The sequence below is a fragment of the Trichomonas vaginalis genome, chromosome III (genome assembly GCF_026262505.1).
Source record: "Trichomonas vaginalis G3 chromosome III, whole genome shotgun sequence".
Classification (NCBI taxonomy): domain Eukaryota; phylum Parabasalia; order Trichomonadida; family Trichomonadidae; genus Trichomonas; species Trichomonas vaginalis.
In genome coordinates, this window is record NC_067205.1 from 27,491,327 (window position 1) to 27,514,006 (window position 22,680).

The following is a 22,680-nucleotide window of genomic DNA, read 5'->3' on the forward strand; positions in this document are numbered from 1 at the left end:
CTTTATGATATCAGTAAGATTCTATGGAACAAGAGCATATCTTATAGACAAAAGTCTTATACCAATAATTCTTCTATGGATTGACCCAGTTGTTGGATATAACTTCATAACTTATGGTTCATTCGACTCAGAACGTTGCAGTGAAGGCTTACTTTACATCGTTCAGAAACCGAAGGACTTCAATACAAAGAGATATAAGATAGGAAGAACATATAATATAACTCAAAGATATGACAGTACAGTCAATAGAGTCAAGGTTGTGTTCGTTAATGATATGAGAGCTGCAGAAACAGAACTACTTGAAAAGTTTGCGAAAAGGTATGGTGCTCCCATGAAAGGTAAAGAAACGTTTGAAGTAGATGAGATAGATAAAGCTATAAAATTATTTGACGAAGTTGCTGAAAAATACATGTAAAGCGTTTATTTTTGGTCTTTTGTGAAAGTCAGAAAATAAAGTTAGTTTTTTATAAAATATTTTTTTATCCGGAATATAAAGACAGTAATGACAACATCAGAGAGCACAACAACTGCTATCGTTCATGAAGCTATAAATGAAGAATACGAGTACATACAATATAACAAACAGTTACGTCTCATTCGTTCAGTCAAAGATGATATGTACCAAATGCAGAGTATAATGAATGCTCTTCGTTCTACAAAGCAAGCATATCATTGGTTTGAAAACCAACAGACAAAAGAACTTTTAGAAGAATTTCCTCATATGATTGCTTCCCTCGGAAAACCGAGAGAAGAGATTCCGTACGAAAATCGCAAGAATTTGGCTCCTGGTTTGAAAGGTTATTATGTTCATAGACTTTTAGTAAACGCTGTAGCAATGTGGGCTTCACCTCGTTATGCTTGTTATATTTTTCATGATGTTAGATGAACTATATAAAAGCAGAACGTGGAGAGATGGAAAAGAAACTTCAAGCAAAAGATGAAGTCATTGAATCCAAAGACAAAAGCATACAGAAAAGAATACCGCGTTCAGTACCAAAAGGAAGGAAAAGAACTATAAGTATATGATTTTATACTGAAGAGTTGGAGAATGAAGAAGATAAAGATATGGTTATGTGTGCATTTAGTCAGAAGAAAAACAAAAGCTTTTACGACCTTGCTAAAAATATATAAATCTGACAGAAACTGGTTTATCGTGAAAACTTACCGATTTCAATGACACCGAATGAGCAAATAAAAGAAATTGTCAAAAATACTCTTCCTCAAACACACTATGACATCAAAGGTTGCACAATACTTACCTTCAAAGAAGACTTACCATTACTGAAGGAAAAAATAACAGAATATTTCGATAACTTCAAAGAGGAAGAATGAAGTCACGACAACATTAACGAAGAAGTCACGACAACATTAACGAAGAAGTCACGACAACATTAACGAAGAAGTCACGACAACATTAACGAAGAGAGAATGAGGTGAAAAAACAGGTGAAATCTCACCTCTTCACCAAAAATATATTTTTGGTTAAATAGCTTCAGGGTCTATTTCTTCAACCATTTCACTTCCTTCGTCAATGTCAATAGAAGCTTCTTCAACCTTTGGTAAGAACTTTTGTATAACATCTTTGTTCGTTATTGTCTTCAGAGATGAAGGATAATATTTCACATTTGTTTCACCCTTCTTATATTCTTTCTGTTCGGAAAGATTCATAGCAATACTGAAGAAGTCAATGTTAGAGTTCTTTATGACAGTATAATGAGTATCTTTGACATTCACGAAGAAACTCTTTTGTTTCAAAACTACTGCTAACTCTTGTGAAGTATAACGTTTGCGGTCAATGACGATAGCTAATGGTCTGACATACTGACCAAACTTAGATTCTTTCACAAACTTCTTGTTAAAGATAACATTAACATTTGAAGCATTATTGAACTCATTCTTGATGGCAGTAGCGAGAGCATTGTATGAAAAGAACTTGCAATCTTGCATGTGTTTCATTAAAATAAAAATATTAAATTATTTTGAAAAATAACTTAAAAAAATCTAATCTAATTTTTTCAAAAAATATTTTTTTATTTCCTACTAAAGATGTATCGGAAGTTGTCTAAGTTAGAACACTCGGAAATAAAACAACTTCTTACAGAAGCTAATATAGATGTTGCAAAGCATTACGCAACAAACAAAAAGGCACTCGCTGACATCCTCAATGACTATAATGGTGAAATAACTTATGATAGAATTCATGAGTTCATAAAGCCGCAACGCGGCGAGGACGAAGTCCATGCAAGAGCATTTCCTTTAAATGACGTTGCTATTGACTTATATCATAGACGTTCAATACCTCATGAAGTAAGAAGAGAAATGTTTGACATAACAAATGCGAACGTGGTCATACTCGTAAAGCTCTTTCGCATGAAGTAAGAAGAGAAATGTTTGACATAACAAATGCGAACGTTGGTCATACTCGTAAAGCTCTTTCGCATGATGTTCGTCAAGAGATGTTTGACATAACAAATGCAAACGTTGGTGAAACACGAAAGAGAGATGACACACTGAAACAACAGAGAAGAGAGATGTTTAAAAGTGCTATAGAACAAGTTCGCAAAGCTAATAATGTCATTCGTTCCATTGACGACAAACCAAAAGAAGGTGAGAGATGGTTAAAGAAAGATGAAGAAAATAGGAAGAGGAATGTGAAGTCAGGCAATAGACTCATTGACTTTAACATCGAAGCTTTAGATGAACCAAACAGAGACTACTTACACAAACATTTCGGTAAGGTTTTCATGAGACTCTTAGAGAAAATTAAAATAAACTCCCAACAAAGATGGATGGTATGTTATAAACTTGGTGGAAAGTATGAATGTTCTACGTTAAACCTCAATAATATTGGAACATTACTACATCAGCTCTTGAAGGAGAACTTTATATCAGAGATAGAAGCAAATGCTGCAGGTATTGTTGAAATGCACTATGACTTCTTCTTGACAAACATAAAGAATCTTACTGAAATAAAGATGTATGATTTAACAGAATATGAAGGCTTAACGATGTCAGATGTAAAGAAAGGCAAACCAAAAAAGAGACCATATAGAGATGAAAGCACACTGACAAATGACCAGAAAGCCATTTTGGAAGCTCTTAAGCAAACAGGAAACCCAGCACTTATAGAAAGCTTTTGGAAAGATAATGGTGAAAAGAAGTTTTATAAGAAGAGAAGCGGTCAGTTCTGGAAGTATCTTTGCACATTACCTATAAATCTTGAACGCTACCAAATCTTCAATGAACTGAACAAAAGAACTGCAACACTTATGACAGAGGACAATTGTTTCGTTTATGCTTGCATTCAGGCTGGAGTAAATGAAGAAACTATTGACCACATGAGAGAAGTCATTCGTGTTAGAGACTTTCCTCAAAGTAAAGTACAAGAAATTTCTGACGCAACAGGTATAGCATTTAATGTTACCATTGGTTATTTCAATGACTCAAGACATAATGAAATAAAGAGATATACCAAAAGAATGCGAAACTGTTAGAACTATTGACTTACTTCTTGTTGAAGACCACTACATGCTAAATGAAAGACTTCCAATGACAACATATTCATTCGAAACTATAAAGAAATTCTCAAAGCTTGTGGTGGAATGAACATTGAGAAACAGATGAAGATTTATACAAAGAGAGAAGATAAATATGTAGTTCGTTATGATAGAACAACACCGTTATGGGATGTTATGAAAACATTGTGGGAGTGCAAATATTTCGAACCTATTTCTTATGGAGAACTTTTCACATATACTACTGACTTATATAAACAGAACCTTGCACCATTTAAAGATTTGACATATGCTCCAAAGTATTGTGTACAACTGAAGAAGAAAGCAGAGTCAAAAGAAGTAAATAAAGCTAAATGTAAATTCATACCTGAGCACGTTTTCTTTGCTGACTTTGAGTGTAGTACGGATGGCTTTCATAAAGCTTTTAACATCTGTTATGACAGTGAAGATGGTTCAGTTAGTGAAAGCATTTGGGGTCAAAACTGTGCAACAGAATTTTTGGAAAGACTTCCTGACAAGAGTTTAATATATTTCCATAACCTCAGTTATGACATAAACTTCATCTTAAGACACATGACAGAAGTGAAAGGAACTCCCATCATTAAAGGTTCACGAACAATGCAAATAACTGGTTTATATAAAGGACGGGCAATTATTATAAAAGACTCTTACAGTGTTATAAATAAGAAGCTTAAACTATTTCCTGCTATGTTTAACTTACAAACAGGACCGAAAGAAGTATTTCCATATAACTACTACAGCAGTGTTTTGTTAGCAAATGACAACAGAACTGGTGTCATTTCTGAAGCATGTAAGTTTATCCATGATGCAGATACATTTATGAAGAACATAGATTCCATCAAAGGTTGCAGAATAGATGAAAACCACTTCGACTTAGAAAAATATAGCACGTTTTACTGCAAACAAGATGTAAGAATTTTAAGAGAAGGTTTTGTAAAGTTCCGCAATGACTTATTGAAAGAGTTTGATTTAAACGTTTATGACTACGTTAGTATTTGTTCATTGCTAACAAATTGTTTGAGAACAGAGTATACTTCCCGAATGGAAATCTTTATGACCTCTCAAATAAACCAAGAGAATTTATTTCGAGATGCATTCAAGGTGGAAGATGTATGTTGTCAGATAACATGAAACAAAAGAGCAAAAAGAAACTCATTGCTGACTTCGACACTGTTTCATTATATCCTTCAGCTATAGCAAGACTTTATACTTTAGAAGGTATTCCAAAAGTATTGAAGGAAGAAATGTTAAGCACAGAGTATCTCATGAGACATTTATTCGATGATGACCAAAAGGAACCCATTGGTGAAAAGTTTATGTCTGGCTTCTTTGTTCTCATTAAGATAACAGAGATTGGTATACCCAGACACTTTCATTTAATAGTTTGCGACCCTGAACTAAATCCAGAACTTAACGTTCCAAGAAGTTCAAACACTTGCTGTCTCATGTATGTTGACCATATAACATTACAAGACCTCATAAAATATCAAGGTGTCAAATGTGAAGTGTTGCAAGGATACTATTACGATGGAAACAGAGATATGAGAATAAGAGATGAAGTAAAGAAGTTGTTTGAGTTAAGGTTAAAGTATAAGAAAGAAGAAAACCCCTTACAAGAAATTATAAAACTCATTCTGAACAGCATTTATGGCAAAACTATTCTATCTCCTATTGAGTCAAAAATAACCATAGTAGATGACAAAGATGCTATAAGATATGCTATAAGAAATTACAACCATATAGTGAAGTTCGAAGGTTTGGATGGTTCAGATAAAACTATTTTCAAGCTAACGAAAAGCATTTGCAGACACTTTAACTTCTGTCCACTTGGTGTTAATATTCTGTCTATGTCAAAACGTATTATGAATGAAGTATTCTGTACTGCAGAGGACATGGGTCTTCAAATCTTTTACCAGGATACCGACAGTATGCACTTATATAATGAAGACATCCCAAAGCTTGCAGCAGAGTTTAAGAAGAGATATGGTCGCGAACTTATAGGAAAGAACCTTGGTCAATTTCATAGCGACTTTGCAGAAATAACACCTGGAAAACAAAGTTTAGCTTATAAAAGTATTTTCTGTGGAAAGAAGACCTACATAGACTTACTCACTAACGATTTAAATGAAGTTGCATTTCACTGCAGAATGAAAGGCGTGAAGCAAGATGTTATTGCTTTAACCGCTAATGAAATGTTTCCTGAAGCTATACAATGCTATTACAATGAAGATAAGAACATTCACATACCTGTTGGAACATATGACAAAGACTCTGAGTTCAGTTTAATGAAACTTTACAAAGCACTTCATGATGGTCAAGAGATTGCATTCGACTTATGTAAGTCATGTCAACCTTGCTTTGCTGAAAAGTTCAACTTTTCAATAACGACTAAAACAAGCTTTATTCGTAAGTTGAAGTTCTGAGGTCATTTATTTTTGTCAGCAATGAGGTCATGAATGAGGTCATGAATGAGGTCATTCGTGATAAAAATAAAGCTAGCGTAGATTTTACAATACTGCGATGGTAGAGTTTAAGAGTTGTGCTTCAATGTAGAGACAGTCCTTATGGTCTGGAGGCAAGAACACTGGACATTTATGGTCATGAGTGGAGAACATGTCTATCCAAAACTCACGATTGAAGCCAGTTAATTTATAGTATTTAGGGTTAGGAAGTGGTGAAGTTCTTGTATGACCAATGAACTCATTTTCAACTCCTTTGGCTATATTAGAGTAAAGTATTGCTTGCTTTCTATCCCAAATGCCAGGTGTTACAATCTTTGAAAATTCATTTTTCCTCGGAAGCATTGCATCATAATTGAAAACATTCTTGAAATCATCACTTGGTTCAGAGATTTGAAATCTTATACGTAATGGATTTTCTTTCTTTTTAGCGACTTCATTGAATGGTGAAATATAACAAACTGACAGTCATGAGTTCCATCTTCATTTTCATTAAATTCATAATGAAAGTCTATAAGTTGTGGCTGACTACCTTCTTCTTTCAGTTGTGCAAGAAACTCACGTAAAGGCTGTAAAGTTTGTACTTCAATGTTGAACTTTTTCTCGAACATCTCATTAAATGAAATCATACATTGCAACAATGTTGTATCGTCTTTAAAGTATTTGTATATGTGAATGTTTTGGGCGCTTAAAGACTGTTCGTCATTTTCTATCTCGACTTGAAGTATAAAGTCAACCTTTCTGAAAGCACGTGTTATATACATAGATGTTATGCCAATGTACTTCTCTTCATTTATGTTCACAATCCAGTCTGTTGGAAACTTAAACGTTACTCTGTTCCCCTTTATTTTGACGTCAGGGTTTTCACTACTGAACGCAACAGATAAAGGTATTTGTCTATACATTTAGTTCGGATAAAAATAAACCATTTACTCTTTCTTTGCTTCAGCTTCTTCTCTAGCTTTCTTTGCCAGCAAACGTGGGTTCTTTTGTCTTCCAGCAGCTAATGCAGCAAGTTGTTTTTCACTAAGTTTTCTCTTTGGTCTCTCTGGCTTTTGTTCTTGTTTTTGTTCCTTCAGTTCGGATAAAATTTGCTCACGAATTTCTTTCTTCAATGCTTCAACATCTATGACACCTTGGGTCTTGTCCGTAGGGCTTGTCTGAGTCATTTGACTGCAGATAAAAAACAAAATTAAAACTTTAACCGATGTAAAATGAGCTTGTCAAAATCAGAGCGAGAGTCTATTATATTAAATGACGCAAGAGGAATACAACATCCTTTCTATTATGTAAGTCAGAGTAAAGATGGTAAAATATACGTAAGAAAAAGAAAGGTTCCATTAGCGAATGCAGAGAGCGACAACATTAAGGTGCATGGCAAGGGTGAAGTCCACGAAGCCCATATAAAACCTTCTGTTCAAACTGAAAAGTCAATAGAACCAGAAGAAAAGAAGCCAGATGTACTTTCAATAACGAACCAAGAGCTTATTGCAAAGTTCGTGAATTTCATTGAAAAACAAACCGAGTCAAAGAATCCTGACCCGCCAGTGAAAGAAGTTGAGACAAAAGAGAATGTACAGTTCATTGAAAATGTCAAGAAACAACTTCCACCACGAATGCCAAGAAGAAGAGTGAGAATAATGAAGTAAATAGATATTTTTATCCGAAGTAAATACATGCAGAACGAACAGTTAAACGAATTTACTCCAGCAGAGCATATTCATCAGATTCGCTCATATTTCGATATCATAGACAATGCAGTTCAAATTGGTGACACTAATAGAAAATATTCTGACGCAAAGATTCCATCACAACCTGGAACTGCTAAAGATAACACATGGGTAACATTCAATCTCTCACCTCCTGGTGAAAATATGTTGGACCTTTACAATACATTCATTACGTATAAAATGGAAGGTCAATTTATTGTAGATAAAGAAATTGGTTCAGGTTCCAATAAAACAAACCCACCAGGATTTTGGATTGGTTTCGATGACGCTTTCTATGCAGTTGCTGGATATCAAATCCTTGCAAATGGTCGTATCGTATATTCTCAAGACAACGCAAGAGAAGAAGCATATATAACTTCAAACTCACAAACTACCGAACAAATAAAGAAAGTAGATGTTTTCTCAAAGACTCGACATGAAGATGTATGGAGTCATTCGGGAACATGCAGAACAGGACAAATTGTTAGTGGTCCAATTACAGCAGGAAAATCATTTGATTTTAAGCTTCGTTTAAGAATTCCTGTTAGAAGATTCCTTCCATTAGAAGCTATTCGATTTATTCCAGCTTTTGCAGGAAACATTCAGCTTAAAGTAAAGTTCAGTAGCGACGCCTTACAATGCACATCTATATCTGTAAATGATATCATTGCTTTCAATCCAACTCTTAAAGTTGCATTTGCTTCAGATTCAAATCCACCGACAAATAAATTTGTTCCATGGAATGAACCATTCACTATGATAACGAAGGCAGTAGAAGCTAGTGGAACAGTTACTATTACAACTGTAACCCAGCAACTATTTCGAACAAAGATGGATTTTAATGAATGTTTCATTCATCCAAAGTCATTCTCTTTAGACCCTAACATTTATACAGAACTTGTAGAACATTATACAAACGAGGCTTTATGTTTTCCTGTTAAAGTTATGGATTGGATTCCTATGGACGGTTCATTCTCAAAGAATACAGATAGTTCAAGTGCAACATTTACAGCAGCTTATACGCCTATTAATGTTAAAAGTATTTGGGCACTATTTAGAAAGAAAGACAACTATTATGTTAATTTTGAGAACCCTAAGTTTAAATATCTTCAGCTTTCCATGGGAGCTTATGGAAATATGCCTGCAGAACCTGAAAAATCATATGGACCTGTATTTTATGAAATGGTTGCGAACGCTTGCAATACAAACAATGATATGATAGGATTTAATGAAGATGTTATGAGGTCATTGGTGGATGATGGTAGTGTGGAACATAAATGGGATAGCTATGACAACACACATTTCTTATGTGGTTTTCCAACAGAAGTGGACTTTTGCTTCCAACAAGGTCAAACATCTACTGCTCCAATAACATACAAATTGTCTGTTAAAGGACCTATTGAACTAGCAACTGAAAACGTACCAAAGCCACTTATTGGATTTATGAGGGATTGTTGCTTTGCCATTCAGGTGCGTGCTAATGGCATCCCATAATAAGATTAGATGACTATAACTTAGCCACGGACGACAGTGAGGAATAAAGGATGAACGTTTATTTTTAAAGCTTATAAATGAGTTCTTCATCAAGCTCTCGCGAACCTTCACCATCTATGAAACAAACTTTACCAAACGATTATGGAGCACCTATTGAATATTTCTTACGAGCTGCACAATGGCAAAGAGCAGTTTCACCAAGGTTAGGTGTTCCACCAGCTCCTGTCAAAAATAGCATTTGGTCAAGTCCTTATATAAGATATGGTCTCCCACTAGGTTTGCTAGCTACAGCAGGAGCAGTAATGATGTTGAAAAGAAATAAAGCAAATGTTGTAAATAATACTGAAGTAGCTGAAGTTAAACAAACTCCGACACCATCGCCAAAACCAACGCCTTCACAAACAACACCTTCAATGACTCCTGAACCTATGGAATTACAAACTCCTGTTCAAAAGTCAACTCCAAAACCGACTCCAACATTTAAACCAGAACCTACACCACAAATAAATCGTAAAACTCCTGCGTTTCCTTACTGAAAAAATAACGTTATTTTTATTTTATTTGAACATTTTATTTAGAGTAAAATGACGACTAAAGTCACTGAAGCAATGAAACAAAAATTTTTGGTAGAATACATTAAATCAGGAGCGGTTCCAGAAGGTTTTTACGTTCATACTATGAAGGATGGTAGAGTTCAGTTTAGAAAGATAAAGCAACCATTAGATAGAGAAGGTATATTAAGGAAGATTAAACTTCATGAGGACAACATTGCTGAACTTAAGAAGAAGTTAGAAGAGTTGGAGAAAGGAAGAGAGTTATAAAGTAATGAATTCAACGGGTGAAAAAAGAGGTGAAAAAACAGGTGAGATCTCACCACTTCACCTAAATTTATTTTTGCGCTATGTTTTCATACGTGTGAGGGTGGTGATATCATTAATTTTTAAGTTTATTTTTATATAAATGACAGAACAAAAATATAACATATCTACTCAACAGGAATGAGACCCTTACTGACTATGTATTCGTTTAATGCTTGATGAAAACAATGGTACATATTATCGTATGGGTATACACAGCGTCTGTTTCCATCGTCGTCGTATATGTAGAGCTCAAATCCAGTCCAACCTTCTTTTGTACAATATGTAGCTTTATTTAAGTATGCATTTATGTAGATAAGGCAATTTTCTTCATCGCTCCAGAAATAATTTTTGTTCTTTGTTGAAATAGTTTTCGTTCCTCTGCGACCATAAGGAATGTATGCAATGAACTTTGCGTCATAAGGGATTGTAATATATTCAGGGTTTCTTTCATCGTCAATGGGTCTGTCTTTGTTAAAATGCATGTTTCTCAGTTTTACTTGAGTTTTGAATAGTTCACGGAAACGTTCTGGGAAAGAGTCATAGTAAATGTAGTCGGACATGTCTTTGTAATGAAATAAAAAATTTAAAAAAAAATAAAAATAAGGTTATTTTTTATTTAGTGAGGACGGTAGTGAATTCGTTAGTGAGTTCGTTAGTGAAGTCGTTTATGTGTCAGATAGTTTTGTAAATATTTAAGGTTAAGTTGGTGTTTGTGTTTGTGTTGTAAAATATACGTTACCAGTTTCGTAAAGTGTCAAAACCGCTAAGTGGTGTACGGAGGCGCGCAGTGCCACAGTACACGACTTAGGGATACTAACTAAAATGTTGTTTTAAGTTTTAAAATTTGTAATTCAAAATTTTTTTGGAAAGATTTACGATTTTTTAATACTGCGAATGAGTTTTATTTTACATACTCTATTGATAAATCATATTTTTGTCGAGATATAACTTTTTTTAAAAAAATTATATGCAAAGAGTGTTATAGAATTCTAGAAGGTATAGTGCATAATTTGAAGTATACTATCAAATAAAGAAATTTTACAGTTTTTTAGTTATGCTATTTTTTCTATTTATTTTGTTCTAAAATTCTAAATATTTTTTTTTCATAACATAAAATATGATGTCTAGTCTCATTTACATAACAGCATGCCTTAGAATAGGTTTTTTATTCTTTTTGTCACTTTAAATTAAGAATAAAAAGATAATTTAAATTGAATATTTGCGATTATTCTCACTAATGCTGCTTCCTCTTTTATTAGGTAGACAACAAAAAGTTAGCCTTGGACTCCCATATCAGATTTTTGATTGGTTGCGTATATAATGAGCTGGGATTGATAGACGAAAACCCAGTGAGAAAATTTTTGACGCCGAAAATTTTTGTCCATGCCAGAGCACGAAATCTGTACGGAAGTTCTCTACGTATTGAAAATATATCGACCATATCTAAAATCTTAGATTCTCCGAAAATAACTTGTTGGGCTCTGATTACAGCTTTGGATCTGAGATAAGCTGGCTTATTATGCTCCTCTAGAGAATCAATGGTCTTAAGTTTATTTTCAATACATGATTACGGTGTTTGAAGTAGCCGAACAATCTCGTACATCGTTACTGATCATGAAGGCTGATAATGGCATTAGATTGGGCTGTTTTTTGCCACAAGGATTGAAATATAGTTCAAAAGTCTATGGATCTGGAGACATTTTTGTCTTTAACTTTGCACCAGAGCTGAACTGTTTCAAGTGGAGTCGAAAGAACTCCAACTTTATTACTGCTACAAATACTGAAGTTATGATTGGAGCAGGTAAGGAAGGAGGAGCTGCTATCTATTTCACAAAATTTATGGATAATGGATGGTCCGATTTCTGTGAAACATTCTCTTCTCCTCCTTTAGCTTTAAGAGAAGATTTCCATATCTTAGATTTGGAAATTTGGGATATCTCGTATAAGCAAACGAGTATTGTCAAAAAGAATGGTTAATTCTCAATTAGTTATTAAGTTTTATTGTTTGTAAAAAAATTATATAATTCTAACATTCTGAACAGAAGTGTTTCATGAGCTTTTTCATCCAAAGTAACTACTTTTTTCATAGAGTTGTTCTTTTTAGCTCATCAATAAAAATATTTATCAAAAATATCAGAAGTATAACAAATTGATCTTTAAATAAGACTTGTTTGATTGATAAGCATGTAAATACAAACAATTTATTAAGAGTAAAAGAAAATAATAAAGAGTAATATAAACATAATATTATAAGTAACAAAAATATAATATGATCTAAATAAATTATTGATAATTAGGATAGGCTATTACGATTGTAAGAAAATATAAATTTTTTTTCAATCGTATGTTTTCATAAGCCAATATCCTTTTGTAGATTTAAGCGAAGGATTGTCTAAAACTTCATTGATAGGTGGTGGAGCTTGTGGATACTTTGTGACTCCTTGAATAATTTGTGTAGTTTCTTTTGGATGTTTTAATAATTTATGAATTGAATTTAGGTTAGGAATTGGTACTTTTGCTGATACTTTTTTCTCTGTTTTTTTGTAAGGTCTGGATGGATATGAAGCAAAATGAAAAGAAGCATCAATTGGAACTTTATACATTGCAGCTGCAGCACGTGAAGATTTCTTTGCAAGTGGTGGGAGACGAACATTTTCGTCAATATCTGTATTAATTCTTGATACAGCTTTTAAAACTTCATAACTGCGTGCACTTTCTAAAGTTTCGAATTCTAATGTTGATTGTTTTCTTCTTTCTTCGCGTTTCATGCTATCTAGAAGAAGACGGTCAAAGTGTGCCATGGCTTCAAAAAAACGTATGATAAAAATTTTTATTCTGAAAACTAAAAATAATCTTCACAAAAGAACCTTGAAAAAAATTATGTTTTAAGATAATATCATAATGAAACAATTACCAATTAGAAAAACATGTTTTATATAAATTGAATCCACTCTCAAATTAATCATTCTCAAATTGCATCGATACCACGTTCATATGAAGCATTAAGCACCTTTACGCGTTACCTAAAGTCACCCCGGAATAGAAGTCTGCATAATGTAAGCGCCAGTGATGTTTTTCCTGTACCATGCTGACCTTGGAAAATTAAATGTGAATAACTCCTGTTTCAAGTGTTTTTGAATGCTTTAACAGATTCTTCTTGTTGAACAACACCATTAAGGTACTTTTGAAGATATTTTTCAACCCAGGGGAGAGTATCGTCGATTCCAATTTTATAAATATTTTGTTTTATGATACTGATAATTATACATGTGTAAATATTTCTAATGGTACAGAAAAAACTGATAATCTCTTACCTGGCCTTTTGCAACTGCAAGCGGAGTACATCCATATTTATTCTTTGCTTCTTTGTTAGCTCCAATAAAGATGAGATATTTAACAACTTCAAGATTGTCATAATTTGATGCATTATTGAGTGGAGTACATCCATATTTATCCTTTGCTTCTTTGTCGGCTCCAACAGATTTGGTTGTTTTAGTGTATGAAGACACTTTGTTGATAAGATTCATTTGGATTAAATCAAAGATGTAAATTGCCAATATTTTGATGATTAATTGTTTGATATCAAATCCTTCGATCTAGATCTTCAATTTCATATAAGTTAAATATTGCAGAAATTGATACAGCCATAAAAATTAAGTTCTTCAGGCAGTATATTATTTTTCCGTTAACATTCAATTTTTGAATTGAATTGTGAATTGTAAAGGAATAAAAAATGGAAATTTGTTGTAATGACGTCAATTGAAATTTTTCTGAACTTAATGTGATCATGAGTCGAGATTATTTTAAAAAAAATTAATTTGATTTGTAAACTTCAGAATATTCGTTACAAAAATATGAGTTATCAGCCAGCTCCACCACAAGAAGATGATTATACAACCACACCAATAAAGTCTCCACGAAAAAAGCATATGAACAGTCGCGTTCCACCGCCAAGAATTTCTCCTGAACTCGAGTTATTAAAGCAAAAAGCAATTAATGGCGAAGATATCAGCAACTGCGATTCATCGCTGTTCCCAGATCTTATTGTTGCTCTCAAACAGCAGAGAGATTTTCTGATATCATATGACCTTTACGATGATTCTGAAGAATGTGATAAAGCGTTAAAAGAAGTTATGAAATTAAATGATGCGATTATGAAGCAATCCTCGCAAAAGAAAGCTGTCGTTGAATACAAAGCAAGACTTTCTAAAGCAAAGAAAGAATTAATTGAATTACAGCACAGAGCAAACAAATTAGAAAAGGAACTTGAAAAGGATTTAGAAGAGCAAGATAAACAACTAGAAGAAAAGCAAAAGAAAGAAATAGAAGAATACGAAGAAAAATGGAATTCGGAAGGACAATTAAGGCGTTACAATCGTGCATCTGGTACCCTTAGGAATATGAAAACGCAAGCAATTCATTTACTTAACTCTCATCGCTACGAAGAAATGAGAATCGTTGAACAGCAAGCAAATAGCCTTGCTGAAAGCGAAGCAATCAGATCTCATCAGAATATGGAAGCTGACTACTCAAATGGTTACTTATTGCTTGAAAAAAAGCATGAAGCTGAAAGAGCCCAATTAAAGGAAGCCCAAGAAAGGAGAAGGAAGGTTTTTGAGAGCGCTAAAGAAATTGATGAAGATGTCCTCAAAGCAAGAATTAAAAAACTCGAAACTGCTTTGGAAGACGCATCGAATTCAAACAGAACTTACTACATGAATGTTAAGACCGCTCGTGCAAATGGAACAATACTGGCTGTTCAACCTGCAGGAATGGGAAAAAAGAGAGTTGATGTGACCAAATTTAACACATTAAAGCTTCCGGCGCTAAACCATATGCCGGAAATGTTGAGGAGGACAAGATCACCTACTACACCACGCTCTGCAAGGAATCCACCACGTGGAATGTCTTATGATAAATTTAATTTCTCAGAACTGAACTCTCCATCCCCTAATGGTCGTCCATCTCCTATGTCTCCAAGATACCAGAGATCTAACCAGCATAGATCTAATTCTGTTCATTATTATTGAATAATAAAAACCTGTTATTTATTTTTTATTAAAGATTCATACTTTTTACTAATATATAAAACACAAAAAATACAAATTGTATAATTAATTTCCGCAGCATTTTGATTTTGTTTTTGATTCTCGTAATTCTAATTGTTTTTTATTTACAATATGATCATTGATATTTGCTTTCATTATTTCTGTAACTTTGCGAATTACATTGTCAAATAACTCTTCAATCGAAGTACCATCAAGCGCAGAGGTATAAATAAACTCACAATTATACTTCTGGGCTTTTTCGTGGATTTCTTCATATGTTACTGCAGCAGATTCTTTTAAATATTTAAAACATATGTTTTATTTGCTGCAATAAATAATAATTTGCTGTCGGATTGCTTATAATACTCATTAATCCAATAATCAATATTATTGAATGTTTTTATGTTAGTTATATCAAAAACAACAATAGCTGCTGATGTATTTCTATAATAAACTTTACAAATTGAACGAAATGCCTCTTGTCCAGCGGTATCGTAAAAATTAATAGATAAATTTAAGTTATCTTCGACTATTGATTGCGTATAAACTGATGCTCCTATGGTTGGAGGACTGAATTTCGAAAAATCTGAGTTTATATGTCTATTAATAATTGAAGTTTTTCCTGTTTGTGTATCACCTATTAGAACAACACGAGTACAGCATTCCGTCAAGGGAATTGTTGACGTCATGTTGCTACGCAAATTGGGTGTAAGCATTTTGATCCATAAAATGTATCAAAATAATCTCAAAAATCTGTTTTTTATATATATTTCAAAATATTAAATGAATTCATTGAAAAAATTGAGAGAAAGGTATCTTCCGGTTAAGAAAATTTTAGTGAAAAAAACCAAAATCAAAAACCAAAAATCCTCTAGAATGCATATAATGGAACAATCCTACATATGCTATCAAATCAACCATGTGATTCATTAGATTTGTTATTAAAATGATATTCAATATTTTTAAAATATTTTTTTTTAAGTAACAATACAATAAAAAACAAATATATATCTTAATAGCTGAGATCTTGGTACTCACAATTTTTCCTTTTTTTGATTGTTGAAGCTGAGAATGATTCAGATTTTTTTTTTGAAAATGATCTGAAAAATGCCACTTGTTGTCAAAAGCACATTGTTTATATTTATTTTTGACGACCTCTTCTTTCTAATTTTGCAGCAATAGCATCATAATCCAAACCAAGATCTCTTGCCATTTGACGTAATTCTTCCTCAGATTTACCTCTAAACTCGTTTTTATTTCCTTGATTCAACATATCAGAGAACTGGAATGAAGTCTGCATTCTTTCTCTGTCACCTTGTTCTCTCAGTTTCTGTTTCTCTTTTGCCAATTTAGAAGCTCTTATTTCTCTCTTCCTGTTTATTTCTTCCAGTTCTCTCAGTTGCGACAATCTTCTTTTTTCTTGCCTTTCTGCAGCCAATTTTACATCTTCCGCTTTGAGTTTTTCTATTGCGGAATTAATCGAAATTGTTTTATTCTTTTCTTCAGCAACCTGTTGCAAAGTAATGACAGCTTTTGATTCAGCCATTTCCAAGTTCTTTTCTTTGATCTTTTGCTTTTCATAAGCTTTTCTTTCTCTTTCTTTTTTGTGTTCTTCTGATTTCTTTTCATTTATTTCTTTTTGCTGCTGGAGATACTGTATTTTCTCTTCTCTCCGCTGATTGAACAATTCCTCCTTCTTCTGCATGTTCTGGATTGTTGCTTGACGCTTCTTTTCGGTGATTTCTTCCATGTTCTTTTTAATAATTTCGATTCTTCGCTTTTTCTCCTGTTCTTCAGCTGCATTCTTCTCAGCAAGTTCCCTTTGCTTCATATCCTGTGTATATACTAAGAATTCCGCAGTTTCAGCTGCTTTTTGCTCTTCTTCTTGTAATTTCTTTTTAAGGTTTTCCACTTTTTGTGTATGAATTTTTTCAGCGTTTGCGAGCTTTCTTTCTATGTCTAGATTAGTTTCTATTGCTCTTTGGCGACGATTCTCTTCATCTTCTGCACGCTTGTCTGCTAAATATTGCGCTTTTCGCTCTTGATTTTGGAAATAATTATTTACAAATTCATTTTTTTCTTTTTGACGAGTTTCGGCTCGTTGTTGTAATAATTTGTTTCTCTCTGCTTCGTATCTGTGTTTTTCTTCAAGCTCTTTCCTTCTTTCTTCTTCTTTTTGAAGGAATTTTTGATAATCTAATTCTTTTTGCTTCTGATCTTTAAGATCAGCAATTGCTTGTAGTAGTTTTTCTTCTGCTGCATCTTTTGCGATCTTTTGAGCACCTTTTGCCGCTGCAATTGAAAGAGTTGTTAAAGCTTCTCGAGCTTTCATAGAATCAACCTCAATTTGGGATTCTTGGTAGTCTCGTAAACGTATTATTGAATCTCGTTCATCTTTTACTGCTTGAATCGCTGACTCTGCCCTTCGATTTAATCTTTGAGTGGCAACACTTAATAAAGTATCATCATGAGAATATGGAAGTAATTCTTCGTTAGTAGGATAGCATAATTCGCTCATTTGAATACCTAATATATCCATAGCTTGAAGAGATAATTCTTCATTAATTGTTCTTGGTGAATTAGGATCAAACTCGTTAATAGATATGATTTGTTTGGATCGTGATCTAACTGTTGAAGGCTTCATTTGTAGAGAAGGTAGATTTGGTAAAAAGTCATCGTTATTATCTTGAGTATCGTCATCAAATAAAGGTATATCATCGGGATTTTTCTTTTTGGGAGTTCTGTGCACAGGTTGTGAATAAGAAAGTTGATTATTTTTGACTTGTTTTGCTGGAACTGTTAATTCTGTAAGAAATGATTTTTTCTGCATGCTTGATAGGTTCATTGAGTTCATTTGCTTAAGTTCTTGTTTTCTGGTAGAAGAATTTGGATTATTGCCAAAATTTGACTTTTTCATTTGTAATTTTGGAATACAAAACATACTATTATTGCGAGATTGTTTGTTTGATAGCGTGGCATGATCTGGTTCTCCTTTGCCCATCGTGCCACGTAAATTCGTGCTCATTTTTTGCTCTTTGAATTTTTAACATAAATTTTTGTCCGTTTTTATAATTTACATTGAATATTTGCTTGAAAAGGATATCAAAATATTGATGGTGCTGATATGACATTTGAACTTTCTTAATAAACAATAATGAGATCTTGCAACATTGAAGAATTTGCATTCGATAATGATATGGGATTATTGTTTCTTATAGTACATGAATGAGATTTAGTGAACAAATACTTTCTCATACCAATATTCTCGTTTTTATTCTATGTCAAGAAGTTATAAGTGAATTGCTCAAGAAGATAATTATAATGAAATTGACGCTGTTGAAGCATCGGAAAATGTTAATATTCTAATACTGCAAAGTTTCGCATCATATATGATCTTTATTGAATATAAAAAAAGAAATGAACCAATTCTTGGTAAAATTTTGAGAGATGATTTTCTCTATAGATGGTGTTTGATCAATAGAAAATTTCAGTATCAAATATGCCATTCTATATAGGCAAACATCTAATATTAAGATACAAAAAAAAGGCATTTAATATTAGATGCAATCTTTCTCAATCTGAAATATAGAATTGATTATGGAGTGTTATACTTGAAGGTAGGATTTATTGTCTCATAGAGATCATTGTCTCAGCCGTATCAAGTTATTTTGGTAAATTGCATGAGAAAAAATTTTAAAGAAAAATATTGGCATTTTATTTTAAATTAGAAAAATTATTATGAATGGGGAAATATTTTGAACAGGAAAATAAATTCCTGATTTATTTGTGGAACATTTTTTTGCTGAATAAATATATATGATATCTGATGGTTTTAATATTGATAAATAAAAAGAATCGGGGTTAATGCTTGGTTTGTTTTGGTTATAGAATCTATTAACGACAACTTTTTCAAGGCCATTTGATACACCGAAAACAGCGCTTGAAATATAAGTAATAGATTCTGGTAAGACCACATATTTCAGATAAACAAGATTAAAAAAACAAGCATGGCGTAAAGTTTCAACTCCGTATGGGATAATAAAGAATGACTCGTTTTTTGATGCCGGATAATGAATCAAAGTTTTCATATCTTTGGTATAAATTATGCCATCGACGGAACAATAAAGTCTATTTGCAGGATCAACATCAATATGTGATAATTTATAGCTTCCATCAAATGGATTTGCAGAAGTTAGATAATTAACATTAGCAGGGATTTTTAAATATTCAACCTTGGTGTATGATAAAATCTCATCTCCTATGCGTAATAATGACGGTGGAAAGGTTACATTCTTTAAATTGGTGAATTTTTGAAAACAGTAATTCGGAAGAATAGTAAAACCATCTGAAATGGTTATTTCAACATAATTATCATATATTATATCATCTGGAAATGAAACTGTTGCGTTATTATTATACGGTAAAACATAACTTTCACCCAATAAAGGGAAAAATGACAAAAATTCAATGAATAACCTTAAAAATTGAAAGTTATTTTGTTCACTCAAAAAATTCGATACTACTAGAAATTTCGAATGTAATTTGTGGAAGTTTAAGATCAAAGATGTCCTCGATCAGATGACAAATTTTTACGGTTAAGTTTCGCCTATATTGGTTCGATTTATGATTCAAATTGAGAAGTGATATAAAAAAATCATAAAATCATTTATCAAGGGTGGGAAAAAAGTTTTTGGGGGCTTTGAATGGAAATTTCACCTCATCAGAATGATATACTGAATTGCAAGCTTTCAGATTCGATCCAATATGCTATTTGATCTTGAATTTTATCGACGTGAATAATTGATGACTTTCTTGATTTATATTTTGATTCAAACATCTTTAGTGATTAAAAACAATAATAAGAAAATAAAGTTTTTATTTAGAATTTGTGGGATTATTCCTTGGTGACACAAATGAATTTAAAAACATCTTTAGTGATTAAAAACAATGATAAAAAAATAAAGTTTTTTATTTAGAAGCAGGAGGATTATTCCTTGGTGACACAAATGGCTTTCCTGACTCATTCAATGAGTAGTAAAGCTCGTTGTCAGAGCCATAAACGAAAGTTGGTTTTCCTGGTGTTTGTACAACCTGAGAAACAGGAGCAGCACCGAGAATTGCAGCTGTTTCTGGGTCTTGTATTGAACCAGAAACTGTTCTGTAGCCCATTCCGCATGAAAGACATTTTGTGCATCTCCTTGCAGCTGCTGCTTCATCGAATTCTTGTGTCATGTGCTTAATCAACGTTTCAAGTCTCTTCACATCATCAGTAGTTGCAAATTTGCCATCATTTCCTTCTTTTGCCTGAACCATTTGAACAACATTTCCGAGACTTGACTTGAACTTCTCGAAAAGTCTTTCAATCAATGATCTGTCTGGGCGATCATTCAAATATCTTGCCAATTTCTTGAGTTCTTCATTTGTATTGGCATTTTGACTGGAGAGTTGCTGTTCAAGAGCTGCAAGACGTTGTCTGAGTTGAGAAATTGCTTCATTTGGATCTGATGATGGTAAATCTGGTAATGGTTGCAAGTTTGATTGCCTAGGAGATGTCTTTTGTGAAGATGATGGTGGTCTGACTGGTAAATCTTCATTTTCATTGGAGTTTTTGTGATCTGATGATTGAGATTTGTTGTTTGAAGAGTTTGTGTTGTCTTTGGTGGAAATTTGATCTTTAGAGCTTGATTTAGTAACAATGTTACTTGAATTAGCATCAGAGGAACGTGTTTCTGGATTAATATTTGAAATTTGTTTTTGAGTATCTGAATTTCCTGAATTACTATGGATCTGATTGTCATTTGATCTTGAAACGCCTGATTGTGATGGTCCAGAACTCGATTGCTGGCTCTGATTGTTGTTATTTGATGAATTTTGGTTGTTATTGGCATAGTTTTGATTTCCTAAATTATTTACATTTGTTCTATCATTACTTGATGACATTTGTTGTTGATTTACAGAATTTTGAGGTGAATTAATTTGAGATGAGGAATTATCTGAATTTCCTGAAGAAACTTGTGGTGCAACAAAGTTTCTTTCAATAGAAGCTCCACAACGATGATCATGACCAGATGATTGAGAATTGTTATTTTGATTTTGGTTATTCTTAAGATCTCTTAATGCTTTTTCGATATTGGAGATTGATTCTTCAGCTGTATTCAGTCTCCTTCCTAACACTCCGATCTTATCACTGAGATTTGAGTCGAAATTCTGAGAATTATTAGAATTTTGTTTATTTTCTCCATTTTGCACTGTATTAGATGGTGTATTTTGTCCTGAAGTCGACGGAGATTGGAACTGAGCGTTTTCTAAAGCTCTAATACGATCTGTATTATTTTGGATTTTATCTGAATTATTTTGAATCATTTGCTTAAGTTCATTAAGTGTATTAGGATCAAAATTAAATGAATTTGCATTGTTGTTGCTATTTCCTGCATTATTTGAATTAGATTCAATATTTACAGGATTTTCATTATTTTGATTAATTTCCTTGTTTGTGGTGTCTTGGCTATTTGATTGTGAAGCATTTTCTGCTGATGTTATGGTATTTTCTGGATATTTTCTTTGTTCAAGTTCATTTATACGTGTTTCATGGTCTTTTAGTGTATTATCGTGTGCTGAAACCTTATCATTGATGCCTTGTATTTCCTGATTAAGTTTTTCTTCTAAATTCTGTAAATCTTGTGTCAGTTTAGAAATTTGAGCATCATGTGTTTCTATCTTATCATTTGTATCATTGAACTGTGCCTGGACCTTGTCATCATTGTCTTTGATGAGTTGCTGTAATTCTTCTGCTTTCTGATTGAATGATTTTTCTAATGCATCAATTTTAGAATCAGTATCTGCTTTGTTATTTTCAACTGTTTCGCGAAGTGATTCAAGGTCTGTTTTGTCTGTTTTAGAAGGTAACGTTTCGAGGATTGTATTAATACTTTTTTCGTGTTTGCCAATTAAGTCTAAAATATCCTCTAATACTTTCTGAAGAGGACTTATTGAAAATGTCATAGGAATGAGACCTCCTTCATGTATCCGATTTCGAATTTCTTCTTCAGCCATTTTTTTTTATTTTTATCAACGAGAAAAATTGAAACTGATGATATCTTTACATGAGCTGATGTAAAATGATGATCTGATATACATAGCAGCACTGTCATCAAGCCATCCTCCTATAGCATGCATCAGATCATGATGTGTTTGTATGAATAATATCTCACCATTAAAACAAGTAGTTTGACTTTAAAACTAGAATCACAAACTAGTTTCTATGTTATATATTGCTATAATCTATGATAATGTTACATTTTTTGCAAATATATTTCTTATTGAATCAGATTCTATATACTTTTTGTTGTTCTAATTAGAACATGATAAAAAATATGCATGATGTCATGAATTTTAATCTAAATTTATAAAAAATATCCAAAAGAATTCAATCGTTGATAGTTTTCTATCATAATATAGATCATCTTTCTTTGAACGTATCTATAATTAATGTGATATAATGTTAAGATCTGATAATAAAATTTCAATATTTGTTTTTGAGGAAAAATAACAATGAAATATCAATATTTTAATAT

General features: G+C 32.7%; 14 protein-coding genes and 2 pseudogenes across 16 annotated transcripts, besides 1 other annotated feature; 8 read left to right on the forward strand and 8 right to left on the reverse strand.

Annotated features, from left to right (window-relative positions):
* Positions 1–10,877: part of a mobile genetic element that runs on past the window's edge.
* Positions 1,483–1,956, reverse strand: TVAGG3_0774520 (uncharacterized protein; the record flags this gene model as incomplete). The annotated part of the gene is made up of 1 exon (XM_051246082.1): positions 1,483–1,956. One exon carries the CDS (start codon positions 1,954–1,956, stop codon positions 1,483–1,485), a length of 474 nt encoding a protein of 157 aa, XP_051092669.1.
* On the forward strand, positions 2,047–2,379 carry TVAGG3_0774530 (organellar and viral DNA polymerase type B; the record flags this gene model as incomplete). Its single annotated transcript, XM_051246083.1, has 1 exon — positions 2,047–2,379. The coding sequence occupies one exon, from the start codon at positions 2,047–2,049 to the stop codon at positions 2,377–2,379; it is 333 nt and encodes a 110-aa protein (XP_051092670.1).
* On the forward strand, positions 2,388–5,222 carry TVAGG3_0774540 (annotated as a pseudogene). The gene has a single exon. A coding segment is annotated over exon 1 (2,835 nt).
* On the forward strand, positions 5,399–5,959 carry TVAGG3_0774550 (organellar and viral DNA polymerase type B; the record flags this gene model as incomplete). The annotated part of the gene is made up of 1 exon (XM_051246084.1): positions 5,399–5,959. The coding sequence occupies one exon, from the start codon at positions 5,399–5,401 to the stop codon at positions 5,957–5,959; it is 561 nt and encodes a 186-aa protein (XP_051092671.1).
* TVAGG3_0774560 (uncharacterized protein) lies at positions 6,044–6,340 on the reverse strand (the record flags this gene model as incomplete). Its single annotated transcript, XM_051246085.1, has 1 exon — positions 6,044–6,340. One exon carries the CDS (start codon positions 6,338–6,340, stop codon positions 6,044–6,046), a length of 297 nt encoding a protein of 98 aa, XP_051092672.1.
* TVAGG3_0774570 (uncharacterized protein) lies at positions 6,925–7,068 on the reverse strand (the record flags this gene model as incomplete). Its single annotated transcript, XM_051246086.1, has 1 exon — positions 6,925–7,068. A coding segment is annotated over one exon (144 nt), but the record flags the coding sequence as incomplete, so codon positions are not given.
* TVAGG3_0774580 (uncharacterized protein) lies at positions 7,210–7,644 on the forward strand (the record flags this gene model as incomplete). The annotated part of the gene is made up of 1 exon (XM_051246087.1): positions 7,210–7,644. The coding sequence occupies one exon, from the start codon at positions 7,210–7,212 to the stop codon at positions 7,642–7,644; it is 435 nt and encodes a 144-aa protein (XP_051092674.1).
* On the forward strand, positions 7,672–9,245 carry TVAGG3_0774590 (annotated as a pseudogene). Its single transcript has one exon. A coding segment is annotated over exon 1 (1,574 nt).
* Positions 9,276–9,734, forward strand: TVAGG3_0774600 (uncharacterized protein; the record flags this gene model as incomplete). Its single annotated transcript, XM_001306042.1, has 1 exon — positions 9,276–9,734. The coding sequence occupies one exon, from the start codon at positions 9,276–9,278 to the stop codon at positions 9,732–9,734; it is 459 nt and encodes a 152-aa protein (XP_001306043.1).
* Positions 10,184–10,618, reverse strand: TVAGG3_0774610 (uncharacterized protein; the record flags this gene model as incomplete). The annotated part of the gene is made up of 1 exon (XM_001306043.1): positions 10,184–10,618. One exon carries the CDS (start codon positions 10,616–10,618, stop codon positions 10,184–10,186), a length of 435 nt encoding a protein of 144 aa, XP_001306044.1.
* Positions 10,878–11,208: 331 nt separating the features above from the next.
* Positions 11,209–12,035, forward strand: TVAGG3_0774620 (negative regulation of peptidyl-cysteine S-nitrosylation; the record flags this gene model as incomplete). Its single annotated transcript, XM_001306044.1, has 1 exon — positions 11,622–12,035. The coding sequence occupies one exon, from the start codon at positions 11,622–11,624 to the stop codon at positions 12,033–12,035; it is 414 nt and encodes a 137-aa protein (XP_001306045.1).
* Positions 12,036–12,144: 109 nt separating this feature from the next.
* On the reverse strand, positions 12,145–12,992 carry TVAGG3_0774630 (uncharacterized protein; the record flags this gene model as incomplete). Its single annotated transcript, XM_001306045.1, has 1 exon — positions 12,395–12,859. One exon carries the CDS (start codon positions 12,857–12,859, stop codon positions 12,395–12,397), a length of 465 nt encoding a protein of 154 aa, XP_001306046.1.
* Positions 12,993–13,054: 62 nt separating this feature from the next.
* Positions 13,055–13,585, reverse strand: TVAGG3_0774640 (ankyrin repeat protein family; the record flags this gene model as incomplete). The annotated part of the gene is made up of 1 exon (XM_001306046.2): positions 13,340–13,585. The coding sequence occupies one exon, from the start codon at positions 13,583–13,585 to the stop codon at positions 13,340–13,342; it is 246 nt and encodes an 81-aa protein (XP_001306047.1).
* A 322-nt stretch (positions 13,586–13,907) lies between these two features.
* On the forward strand, positions 13,908–15,117 carry TVAGG3_0774650 (uncharacterized protein; the record flags this gene model as incomplete). The annotated part of the gene is made up of 1 exon (XM_001306047.1): positions 13,913–15,088. One exon carries the CDS (start codon positions 13,913–13,915, stop codon positions 15,086–15,088), a length of 1,176 nt encoding a protein of 391 aa, XP_001306048.1.
* A 761-nt stretch (positions 15,118–15,878) lies between these two features.
* Positions 15,879–18,171, reverse strand: TVAGG3_0774660 (uncharacterized protein; the record flags this gene model as incomplete). Its single annotated transcript, XM_001306048.1, has 1 exon — positions 16,248–18,131. The coding sequence occupies one exon, from the start codon at positions 18,129–18,131 to the stop codon at positions 16,248–16,250; it is 1,884 nt and encodes a 627-aa protein (XP_001306049.1).
* Positions 18,172–19,757: 1,586 nt separating this feature from the next.
* Positions 19,758–22,167, reverse strand: TVAGG3_0774670 (uncharacterized protein; the record flags this gene model as incomplete). Its single annotated transcript, XM_001306049.1, has 1 exon — positions 20,075–22,159. One exon carries the CDS (start codon positions 22,157–22,159, stop codon positions 20,075–20,077), a length of 2,085 nt encoding a protein of 694 aa, XP_001306050.1.
* Positions 22,168–22,680: the final 513 nt, after the last annotated feature.